General features: G+C 44.0%; 1 protein-coding gene across 1 annotated transcript in view; it reads right to left on the bottom strand.

Moving 5' to 3' along the window:
* Nucleotides 1-12920, bottom strand: part of WWTR1 (WW domain containing transcription regulator 1) — a 147299-nt gene extending 134379 nt beyond the window's left edge. Inside the window, exons 1-2 of the mRNA XM_084990057.1 lie at nucleotides 12659-12920; nucleotides 11796-12229 (exon numbers count right to left, since the gene is read on the bottom strand). Coding sequence (XP_084846183.1) covers nucleotides 11796-12226 — 431 coding nt within the window. The 5' untranslated portion in view covers nucleotides 12227-12229; nucleotides 12659-12920. The remainder of the gene's footprint in view (nucleotides 1-11795; nucleotides 12230-12658) is intronic.
* Nucleotides 12921-13051: the final 131 nt, after the last annotated feature.

The following is a 13051-nucleotide window of genomic DNA, read 5'->3' on the forward strand; positions in this document are numbered from 1 at the left end:
CAAAGTACAGGATGAGGAAGTTGGCATTTTCTAGTGAAAGGGTGGTATACCCATCTCAGCAAAGTTCTAAAGCCTCAGTTGGATGCATGGTCATCTACCAACCAACACTTATCTTCAACCCCATCAGGTCAGGTTCTCCTTGGCCTCAAAAACAGACCTTTAGAGGACTTCCTGTGTAGCTCAGTAGCTTAAGGATCTGGTGTTGTCACTGCGGGGGCTTAGATCACTGTTGTAGTGCAGGTTCAGTAGCTGGCCTGGAAACTTTTAAGTGCTGTGGGCATTGCAAAACAACAACAACAACAACAACAAATGCCAGACATTTAGCATTTCTGCTTCTGCACTTCTCTTCCTCTTTCCTGGAAGGCCCTTTTGCTCACTTACCTACACTGTTTCCATTCCTGAAGAATCCACAGATGCCCAACCACCTTTACAGAGACTTCTCTGAACACTCACCCTTCATCCATCTTCCTCTCCACCGTGTTTAGTACATGGGGCTAGGATTCTAAACTTTCAGTCCAGGGGAGCAGAGACATGATGGGACTACATTCCTGAACATGGCAGATTCCTATGAAGAATTCCAGGGTGCAAGCTTGCAAAGATTTAAAAGAAAATATTACAGGATTCCTTCCTTATGTGCCAGGAACTGTGCTCAGGTTATACAATGACAAGCAAGAAAAACATCACTCTTGCCCTCATAGAGGTTACAGTGTCATGGGAAATAGAAACAGGTCAACAGTACTACAGCAGCAGTGCTGTGCGTGGTGAGACACAGAGGGCTATGGGAGAGCCCAGCAGAAGCATCTAAGCCAGCACAAGGGCTCTGAGTCAGGGAAAACCTCCTGCAGGGCTGGCACCTAAGCTGATGCCTGAAGGTAGTGTAGGCGTTAACCTAAGCGGGGAAATAAATGTTCCAGGCACAGGCAACAGCTTGTGCCAAGTTCCTGAGGCCAGAAGGAGTGGAGCCAATGAGAGAAACCAAAGGACGTTCTGCCCGGCTGCAAGTTTCAGACCTGTAACCATAATAGAAATGACTGCCTTATTGTGACACACCTCAAAGAGCTTCCTACCCAGGAGAGCAGCTGCATACAGGTCAGAAGGGGGCTATTAGCCTAGTTTTGTCTGGATTCCCCATGTCTCTCCAGCTAAGACTGTCAGCTGCCTGAGGTCAGAAAATCTGCCAAAACTTTTCCCCTCCAGCATAGCTCATGGTGCTAGAGTACAAGAAGTCAATTTTTTTTTCAAGCAAACAAAGTCTTTATTACAGGAAAGCAAATAGCCCCCAGGGCTCCTGGGAGTTGGGAGAAGAGCCCCAGCTCTCTATTGTCTTATAGGGTTTTGTATCCCTTAAAGGTGGGGGGTACCAACGTGGGGTCCAGAAAGATGTGGTTTTCTCCCATCAGCCTTGATCAATTACCTCTATCAGTCCTTGTCCAATAGGGGTCTTAAGGGTGGAAATGTCCCATAAGTCTCATGGTTTCTTTGCCCTTTTCTTCCCATAAACGGAGTCACAGGGGGTGAGGGATTAATGTCCATCTGGGCAATGATTTTTTGTTGTAAATGTTAAAAAAAAAAAAAAAAGCTAAAGATCTTTAGGATGGTACAAAGGTAAGGTCCTGGGAAAGTGCTGCCCCCATCATCTTCTCAACCAGGAACAAGAACAGGAATGAGTAAACTTTCAGGGGTGCTCACTGTGCCAGGCAAGGCGCTAAGCATTCACGTATATTCCCGATTTTACTTCATGTAACAGAGAACAGAGAACATCATTTTTTCCTTTATCTTCTGCAATGCCTAGATAAAATATCATTAAATAGGAGTTTTTGTCATAGCTCAGCAGTAACAAAGCCAACTAGTATTCATAAGGACACGGGTTCAATCCCTAGCCTTGCTCAGTGTTAATCCAGCACTGCCATGAGCTGTGGTGTAGGTCACAGACTCGGCTCAGATTCAGCCTTGCCATGGCTGCGGCAGATGCAGCTCCGATTAGACCCCTACCCTGGTAACATCCATATGGTGTACATGTAGCCCTAAAAAGCAAAAAAATAATAACTTTAAACAAAAGCTAGAAGTCCAGGAAGAATGCATGCTAATAAATATGTTGAGGGAAATCCAGAAGATCTGCCATTAAATCTACTTCTTATCCTGATGTGACTTTTATGGAGAGTTCTTGGTTTACAATTTTAGCATTAGTGTGTCAGTTCATTTCTAAAGAAAATAACCCAAAATAAGAAAAATACAAGCAGCTCCCAAAGAGGATCTCTTTAGTAACATAAGCTCCAGGCTTCAGTTACTGAGCTGTGGCTATGAGATTCCCCCACGTCCCACACACCTACCCAAATCTTCTCTTGCTTCTTTGCTTTCTTTCTCCTGTGATTTTTATAACTCCTCCCTCCCCCCAGATTTAGAAGTAAATGTTTATTGTATGACATATGGAACATACCGAAAGGCAGAAAGCAGACCAGAAAAATCTCCATAATCCCAGGAATGACCATCAAAGAAAACATTTTGGTATATATCCCTCTACCACACAGACAGACACACACTCACACACACATACTTTCTAAAATAAAATCAGGATTGGAGTTCCCATCGTGGCACAGTGGTTAATGAATCCCACTAGGAACCATGAGGTCGCGGGTTCCATCCCTGGCCTTGCTCAGCGGGTAAAGGATCCGGCATTGCCACGAGCTGTGGTGTAGCTGGCAGACGCGACTCAGATCCCGAGTTGCTGTGGCTCTGGTGTAGGCTGGTGGCAACAGTTCTGATTAGACCCCTAGCCTGGGAACCTCCATATGCTGTGGGAGTGACCCTAGAAAAGGCAAAAATACAAAACTAAAATAAAATAAAATCAGGATTATGATACTGGGCCATAACTGTTGAGGTTTGTGTGTTACATGCCATCTGCCTGATATTTAGGACCATTTCTTATCTCTAAGCAATGGTAACTGACTATTATATCAGGAAATATAGGCGTCCCAGCCATGGCGCAGTGGGTTAAGAATCCAACTGCAGCAGCTCAGGTCCTGGCCCAGTGCAGTGGGTTAAAGGACTATGCACAGCTGTGCCTCAGATTCAATCCCTGGCCCGGGAACTTCCATGTGCCGCGGGTGTGGCCATAAATTTTTTTTAAAAATAAATAAATAAAAGAAATCTAAATGAAAACAAAACCTATACACAAAGCACAGCAAAAAGAAAAACTGTGACTTGATTTAAACATGAAACTCTCAACTAGCAGAGTAATAGCGAAGATCACAAAAAGGTTTCCCAAAGTGTGGTCTATTAAAACATTCTTGGGTGGATGGTAAAAGATGATAGTTGGAATAAAAATGTTCAAAAATCAAATACACTTGTGAAACATTGGCTTAAAAATAAACTAGTTTTGTAAGAAGTAACTTTGGAGTCTTTAATGCCTATTGTGAAATTCCAAGAGAGGGACAGAGCATGCAACATGTCCCAAATCTATTGGTCCAGGAACCCTTTGTTCACAAAGTGTCTGAATGACTAGAGTTCCAAGGAATACACTTTGTAAAACATTACTGATATTCCAATGTCCTAAAACATTCATTGTCCCCCACAAGCTAGCAGAAGGGCCACCCCCTCAGCATTTGTTCTTCAATAATAAGTTGATTACTTCAGCCCTCAGCCTTCTAAACCTCTCTTAAAAAAAAATAAAATAAAATCACCTGGATTGGTAGATTCTTTTACCTCTATCACCCTCTCCTGCGGTTAAACATTTCATTGAGGGAGGAAGGGAAAGGTGGGAACGATACATAAGGGTGTAATTCCTACAAGTCTTAATTTGTCAATGAATAAAAATTGAGACTGACTCAACCCTTTAAGCAATTTTTTTCTAATCAATCTCTGTAATTATAAAGACAATGAGAAGTACCCTTTTCTTTTGGTCTTTTTAGGGCAGCACCCGAGGCATATAGAGGTTCCCAAGCTAGGGATCTAAACAGAGCTGCTGCTGCTGGCCTACGCCACAGCCACAGCAACACACCATCAGAGCTGCATCTGTGGCCTACACCACAGCTCAGGGCAACGCTGGATCCTTAACCCACCGATCAAGGCCAGGGATCGAACCCGCAACCTCATGGTTCGTTGTCAGATTCATTAACCACTAAGCCACGATGGGAACTGCTCCAAGAAGCAACCTTTTTGAAGGTACTTTACTAACATTATCTAATTAACTCTCTTAATGAGTCCTCAGCAACCTGACATAAATTGGTCAATATCTGTGTTCCCTATAGAATGATATGGATTTATTAATGGTGAAATCTCAATGAGATTAAAACATAAGTAGGTACTGTGTGTATACTATCCATTTCTGGTTTGTTTGTTTCAACAGCATCATCTTTCTCTCCAGCACTGAGAGCTCCAATTATTTTATTTATTTATTTATTTATTTATTTTGTCTTTTTAGGCCCATACCCTCAGCATATGGCAGTTCCCTGGCTAGGGGTTGAATCAGAGCTGTAGCCGCAGACCTACACCAGAGCCACAGCAATGTCAGATCCACACCTTGTCTGCGACTGACATCACAGTTCATGGTAATGCCAGATCCTTAACCCACTGAGCGAGGCCAGGGATTGAACCTGTGTCCTCATGAATGCTAGCCAGATTTGCTTCCACTGAGCCATGACCAGAACTCCCTGAGAGCTCCAAATTTGATCACCCAAGCTGAGTTTAGAAGCAAACTCGAATGCTCCGCCCACCACTCCAAAGTTATCTGGTCACCAAGGATACCTAATTACAGGGCCTAATAATGGGCCGGTAATTGGCATGAGGCAGGCCATGTATAAGGGCAGGCCAGGTACAGGTTTGAGAATCACATGACTCGATTCCCATCTATTGCCACTCACCTGTTATGTGACCAGGGGCTAATTTACTCAGCCTCACTTGTGCCACAGTTTCTTCAACAGTAAAATGAAATAATAATACATACTGATCACAGGTCACCGTGAAGGTTAAAATAAAGAATGCACGTGAAAACACCTAGGGTGAGGAATAAAGTTTCCATACACATGTGTCAGGAGTGTGCTCCATGGGGAATCCCTGCCCTGTATCATTGGGAAGCAATGACTCAGCTCCCTACCTCCTCTGGCACAGAGGAGGTTGTCAACAAATGTCAATTACCTCCCTTCCTTATCTCTACCCCCCTCTCAATCCCACCCCAGCTCCTTTTCCTTCCCACGCACAAAATCAGCTCAACTAACAGCTACAACCAGATACCAAATATCAGAAAGCCAGAGTTTACTGGTGGCCTAGCAGTTAAGGATCCAGTGCTGTCACTGCTGTGGCTCCGGGAACTGTTGTAACATGGGTTCGATCCCAGGGCAGGGAATTTCCACTTGCTTCAGGAGTGGTCAAAAAGGAAGAAAGCTGACCCTCCTCGGAAGGGGACGGATATCTTCTGTCCAAGATGCTGAAGCAAAAAGGCATCTGTGGTGGACACACCTATTTTGGCTTTTTAACAGAAAAATGGACTCTCGGTCCTTACTAAAATTTTTTTTTTTTTTTTTTTTTTGTCTTTTCTAGGGCCGCACCAGCAGCATATGAATGTTCCCAGGCTGGGGGTCCAATAGGAGCTGTAGCCACCGGCCTACGTCATAGCCACAGCAACGCCAGATCCAAACCGAATCTGCGATCTACATCACAGCTCAGGGCAACCCCAGATTCTTAACCCACTGAGCAAGGCCAGGGATCAAGCCTGAAACCTCATGGTTCCTAGTCGGATTCGTTAACTACTGAGCCACAACAGGAACTCCGAAATTGTGGTTATTTATTTATTTGTTTATTTTGTCTTTTGTCTTTTCAGGGCCGCACCTGTGGCATATGGAGGTTCCCAGGCTAGGGGTCCAATAGGAGCTGTAGCTACCGGCATACGCCAGAGCCACAGCAACTCAGGATCTGAGCCGCATCTGCAACCTACACCACAGCTCACAGCAACACCAAATCCTTAACCCACTGAGCAAGGCTAGGGATGGAACCTGCAACCTCATGGTTCCTAGTCAGATTCGTTAACCACTGAGCCACAACAGGAACTTCCCTTTTTCAAAATTTTAAAAGCCAGTTTGCAATTCCAGATCCAGGCTGTCATTCAGAGCCATAGCTATAACTGAGAGTCAAAATTAGTTTCTCTTACTACCAAAGTCTCTGCATCTGATGTTGGCCAGGCAGAGAGCGACTGAATATGGGGAGAGAGGCAAGGGAAGGCAAGAACAAACTTGCACTGAGAATCTACTATGTGCCAGACACTTCAAATATTTTATCTAATCTTTCAGAATACCATGAAATAGGTATTACTGACCTCATTTTACAGGCAAGGAAACTGAGGCAGCAGGCAATTTTCCAGAATGACAAGAGGCCCTTTGTGAAAACAACTACATTATACAGTTATCCAAAGGTAAACAGAAAAAAAAAAAAAGAGCCAGTCAGTTCTTATTCAAGAAAAAATAAAAATCTTAAAAAAATTAAAAAAAGAAAAATAAACTTAAAACTACTTTTAAAATGCTTTTCAATGCTCTCTAATTGAAAAGATTTGAAAAATTTACCTCCCACAAACATTTCTTAAGAAGCTACTCAAATATGTACTGCAGTAAAAGGACAGCATAACCCAAAAAGAGGCAGACAAACAGCCCTTTTAGCCATGGAAAGAAGTAAAGAGAAGTCCTAGGATGACAGCTCTATCGTAGGCCTAGAGAGCAACCAGAATGGAAGAGAAAGACGAAAGAATCTGGACATAAAAGCTTAGGAAAGGAGAGAACTGATAGAACCAGGGGAATTGAGAGTCTGGGAAATTTTTGAGACTATAATAAAGGCAAATAATATATAAAATCCAAAAGGCAATTAGAAATGTTAGACAAAATACATTTAAGAAGGTCAAGGCCAAATATGAAGAAACTAAAAGGTGACAAATTTAAACAATGATGAAGAGTGAAAAACAACTCATTTGACTTTGATGCTGGAGATAGCCTCCTCTGAGCAGCCCAGGAGTCCTGATAGCAGACCCCACGTGCAAGTCTAAGATCCCATCTTGTTTGTTTGTTTATCTTTTTATGGAAGTTCCTGGGCTAGGGGTCAAGTCGGAGCAGCAGCTGTAGGCCTATGCCACAGCCACAAGAACACCAACACCAGATTGGATCTAAACTGCACCTGCAACCTACACCAGGGATTGTGGCCACCTTGGATCCTTAACCCGCTGAGCAAGGCCAGGGATCGAGCCCGCATCCTCATAGATACCAATTGGGTTCTTAACCCACTGAGTCACAACAGGAACTCCCTAAGATCCAATCTTAACATATAGGCAGTAAAAGTATATTAAATGGTGCCCACAGTTTTTCAACTTCAAGAATAATTTACAAAACAAAAAGTCAATTTGGGGACAAAGCACAAAAACTTTATTGGTTATGAATTCAAAGCTTTGGAACGTTAAGGTGTCACTGACAAAAAGCAAATTGTGCAACTGATAGCCACCCAAACCTCCTGACTTACAAAATGTGGAAATACTGTCAAAAGTTACCAAAAAACAACAAAGATAACCTAACAGGCAAACTAAAAATTATATAATATAAATATCAAATAATATAAATATCAAATTTGGGAGAGGAAGAAAAAACAATCTAAGGAGCTCTACTTTTCACTTTCTGATCAAGAGTTAAAAATTGGTAACTCAAAAATCAGTGGTAAAAGCACATTACTTAGGGTTAAGGAGGTAGCAATCTAAGACTTACATACAGAAACAGATTTTAAAAAATAAATAAAAGTTTTCCTCTGTGAGCCTTGAGAAGGTGAAGGAAACCACTGTTTTCCAACAAAAGTCTTCTGTCTTGTTGGATTTGTTACCAAGTATATAGATCACTTTGATAAAAATAACTTTCTACCATACATTTCAGAAAAGTTAACATTAAAATTATTACTAAAAATTGGGAGAGACAGGCAAAAGTTACTGGAATTTTATTGAAAAGTGGGAAATCTCTTGTCTTTTTTTTTTTTTTTCCGGCCACCCTGAAACATATGGAGTTCCCAGGCCAGGGATCAGATCCGACCCACAGTTGCAACCTAAGCTGCAGCTGCAGCAACACTGGATCCTTAACCCACTGTTTGGGGCTGGGGATCAAGCCTGGATCCCAGCACTCCCAAGACACCTCCAATCCCACTGTACCACAGTGGGAACTCTAAAATATTTTTTTCTTTCTTTTTTTTTTTTTCTTTTTCTAGGGCCGCACCCATGGCATACAGAGGTTCCAAGGCTAGGGGTCCAATCAGAGCTGTAGCCACCAGCCTATGCCACCGCCACAGCAACGCGTGATCTGAGCCACGTCTGCAACCTACACCACAGTTCATGGCAACACTGGATCCTTAACCCACTGATTGAGGCCAGGGATCGAACCCGAAACCTCATGGTTCCTACTCAGGTTCGTTAACCACTGAAACAGGACAGGAACTCCAAAAATTTTTTTTCTTATGGAATGTTATTCAATTAAGTTTTCTACAAGAACGCAAAGATCTACTGAAGTCAGATCATTTTCTTCTTTATAAGTCTCTATTTTCTGGTCTATGTACACTAAATACGTATTTCATTTGCAACCAGAAATTTTTTAAACTTTTGCTTGATCAGTGCTCAAAATCTGTGTGCCAGCTGCTAAGAGCCTAAACCTACACACACTAGCCTGATTTATGAGCTGCAGGGGACAACAGGAACAAAGTAGTTGTTTTCAGAGGTCATAAGTTTTAATATTCAATCCTCCCTATTTGTTAAATCTTACTCTAACATCACAGGAAAGGAGTGAACACTTAGAAAAAGTGTTCTTTAAGAGGTACTAGAAAGTGATTATATCACATACCTAGGAATAATCTTACCCGAGAAAAATGACAAAATGCTTTTGAAAGCTTCTTAGATGAACAGGCTTTGGATTACCTGGGGAAGTGACATGGGCATAAAGGTGGGAGTGGGGAAAACGGAAAATCCCCTTTTCTGCTGGCAACAGATTAGAAGGCCAGTCCAGGGTCCACCACTAAATAATCACATGACTTTCCCAAAGTCACTCGGTCACCCTTCCCTTGACTCAGTTTTCTAGCTTCCCCCAATCCCCACAAAAAATGACCTTGTCAATTATAAAATACTTTGATTTCTGACTGATAAAGCCCTCCACTCCTCACAGAATCAAGAATAGGATTCTACTGCTAGCCCCATTTCACAGATGATGGGGCAAAGCCATGAGTAGATTTCATGAAAATTAATTCAGGGTCAGTTGCCATCATTATCCAAGCTTCTACTTAAATCCACCAAAATACACTGCCTTTTGAGGCTGTGTAACAAAGTGTGGCATATAACATTTACCTTATTCCAACTTTAAAACAAGATTCCAAAAGAAACTCAGAGAACTCCTGGCAGATTGCCTATCTTCTAAGACAATAGTCACAATGACTTCATTTCTTAAATTCCCTTAGCTCTTTGGCCAAAAAAATTTCCAGGGATAGCATCAGATCAGGCCTACAGGCCTACTACCTACACGTTTTTCCAGCTGTTGTCCTCACTGCGTATTCAAAGTGAAAGGAAGACACATCTAGCTTTAGAGTGAGGAGTGGTTTAGTTGGGGGTATGAGGCAGATGGATCCTATCAACTTTCTCTAAACCCAAGGCTAACTTCCATTTTTGGTTATTTATTTGTTTGTTTTTCTTTTTCTTTTTATGGCCACACCTGCCACATATGGAAGTTCTCGGGCTAGGGGGTCAAATCAGAGCTGCAGCTGCAGGTCTACACAGCCACAGCAACACCGATCTGCAACCTACACCGTAGCTTGCTGCAAGGCCAGAATCTTAACCCACTGAGCAAGGCCAGGGATGGAACCCACATCCTCATGGAGACTACCTCAGATCCTTAACCCACTGAGCCACAATGGGAACTTCCATTTTTAACCTAGTTTCACAAACCTAGTTTTTAACTACTCCAGTCATTCAAACATATGTATAAAAAGGAATTCTCTTGCTTTGCATTTGTTTAGGAATCTTTTCCTCCTAGCTTCCTCAGATGTCAGGCAAACCTGGCTCTTATGTCATACTTTTAAAAACCAGTTATACTAATCATATATTATATATATTTGTGCCTGCATATTTATAAACACCGTTCAAAAATCATTTGCAACCAAAAATATCCTCCAAAATTATTATAAGTGACTAGGTCGTTTTCTATTTGCATTTATTACTAAGTCCATTTCTATAAAAGTCACAATAGAATATTCATAACTACATTTACCCAAGTAAATTTAATATAAGATGCTATTTTGGACCTTTATATAGTATATAAACTAACGCCATCCTTTAGAACAATACCATCACACTTAGAAAAATGTCATGATATTACATCACATACTTAAATTCCACCACCCATTTAGAAATCAAAGCACTGAGTATATGTTCACACTATCACTCAATCACCAGGAGAAGACCAACTGAGAAATAAAATGACCATCAAATCTCTTTCAGGACAAGTGCTTTTCAGCACTGCATCAACCCCAGAAACAAAAGAAGAACTCCTCCTTGCACAGGATGTCAATGGCTTTGGGATGGGGAAGGAATAACTGGTCACCAGTATGAGTCAAAGAATTGGCTATTATAAGCCTTTTTCATCACCGGGTATTTGTTATTAGGGTCCTCTCATAACAATCAAAGTATCAAATATTAGCACCAAACAAAGGCTTGATGATCTTTTTTAAATAGCACATAACATCTTAACTTTTAAACTAAGGCTACTCAATTCAAGAAATATGGGCTTTAAAACAAACTCTAAGCCAAGTTCTGAGAAGGAGTGTCCCTCCATGGCAGTGAATAGCCAGCCAGTGCAGGCAATCCTGAACCAAGTGGTTGAGCGGAAACACTTTCAGGGAGGCCATAGATAGCCTGACCCCTCATGACCTCACTGGTTACATTTCAAGTTCCAGTTTGGTTCCTCCTCCAAAATAGAACTTTTTAGGGCACCACAATTGAAATAATCTTCTTTATGCCTGTGAATGTATTTTCCTATACAGTATAATTCCAAATTCATTAAACCAAAAAGCTGGAAGGGAAGAATGAAAAAGTAGGCTCCTGATGAGATGGTATTTTAGGTTACCAAGTGCCACATAATAAAACTCCTGACCCAATTTCCACATAATTGATTTGTCCAGCCCACAACTACTTCACCAAGCAGTTCCTAATTACATCAGAGGTGCTGTGTGGTCATTATGTCACTCAGCTGGAAACAGTAAGGCTTACTGGGCAGTGTTCACTTTTCCAGCTTGCTTTTCCCAAGAATGGAGAGGCTGCAGACCCCTACATTAAGAAGAGTCCCTCTCCTCCCCAAGTCTCAGAACTTTTCTGGCATTTACATTTGTGTCTCGAACCCAATGGACCAGGCTCTGAATTATCTGATTAGAGGGGGCAGGGAAGGGATTAGAGCTTGGGTCCAGCAATCTGCATAGGTACTCCAGATTCAAGGACAGTCACCTATGTGTTTCATGAGAATCCTCCAAAAAGCACTTTTTTTACTCCTACTTTGAAGAATCTCCATGTCCTGAATCTCTTGTGACTTCCAGGACTCTGTAAGACCTTCACCAGACTCTTACAAGTTGATCTCTTACAATTCCAATACCCAGAGATTCACTCCCTACTTCAAGCTTCCCAGATCTCTGGGGAAAAAACCGTGGAAGGGCACTCATTTCACACACACGCACACACGCACACACACGCACAAGAACCAGCGTGGGTGGGCTAAGTATCATGACTCTGTGTCCCCCCTAGCTCCAGGCTGACTTACTTGAGGAAGTATCTCTGGCCAGTGGCCGTGAAGGTCATCTCCCAGCCGGGGGGCAGGGGCAGCTCGTCGGTCACGTCATAGGACTGCTGGCGGAGGTGCGCGTGCTGCTGCGCCGGGTTGCCAGCAGCACCCGCGCCAGTGCCCAGCTGCAGAGAAGCGGGCGACGAATGCGAGCGGACGTGCTGGGCGCCACCGGCCAGCCGGGGCCCGGGGTGGCCACCGGACGAGTCGGTACTCGACTGGCGCGAGTGCGAGCCGGAGTCAGGCTCCTTGAAGAAAGACTCAGGCAGGATCTTCTTCCGCCAAGAGCTGGGCTTGGGATTCATCACGGAGTTGAAGAGGGCTTCCAGGTCCGTGTCTAGGTCTTGAGTGACGTGGATCACTTGCTGCCCGGGTGGCGGGAGCGGAGGGGGTGCCGAGGCCGGATTCATCTTCTGTAAGGAGAAAAGAAGTCGGATTAGCCTTTTTTATGTAAGGTTGAAGAAAGGGGTACAGGGCGGGCGCGGGGGTAGAATCAAAAGAAAAGAAAGGAGACACATAGGGGTCCTCCTCGAGACCCCAGACACCCATCAGTAAGACCAGCCGGATGGGGGAGGGGTCCCTTCTAACCTCGAGAATTATGCAACTTTCTTGAAGCCCAGAAGTTACCAGGAAAAGGGGGGGAGGGCACTGCTGGAAGTTAACTGCCCTGGAGACGCGGCTGAACTGCTAGTGGCAAAGGACAGGTCGAAACTTTCCAGGGCAGGCAGCCCCCCAAAAAAGTTTCAACCGAGCCAACTCCGAGATATCTCGCCTCCGGAACCCGAGGAGCCAAGCGCCCTGGAGTGGTGCCGGGTGAACGGGCGCGCGCCAGCGGGCACTACCTGGGCGCGCAGAGAAGCCGAGTCTGGGCGTGCGGCGGCCGCCGTTCCGCCCGAACTCGCAGTCGGGCCTGGGTCACTCGGGTGCGTTCCGAACTTGCAGGGCTGGAGCCGGGGCCCGGCTGGCAAATTCCGACCCGACTCGGTGCCTGGCAGCCTAGGGGCTTCGGCTCTCACATCCCCCGAACTGGCCTCAGGCGCTCGCGCTCTGAGAGGAGGCGGAGGTGAAGCAGACTCAGCGGCTGCCGCGGATCCCCGACTGTCCCATAAACAAAGTTTGGAGCAAACTCCCACTCCCAGGAAAGAGGCGGGGCCGAAAGTTGAGCTGTTGAATTATGCATGACCTCCAAGTCCAGAGGCTGCCTGCCCCCGCTCGTCCCTCCCCTTCCTCCTCTT

Source organism: Sus scrofa, chromosome 13 (assembly GCF_054392235.1).
Source record: "Sus scrofa isolate SSC_HxYL_T2T_F1_AM1 chromosome 13, Sscrofa_HxYL_maternal_Yorkshire_Landrace_v2.0, whole genome shotgun sequence".
Lineage (NCBI taxonomy): Eukaryota > Metazoa > Chordata > Mammalia > Artiodactyla > Suidae > Sus > Sus scrofa.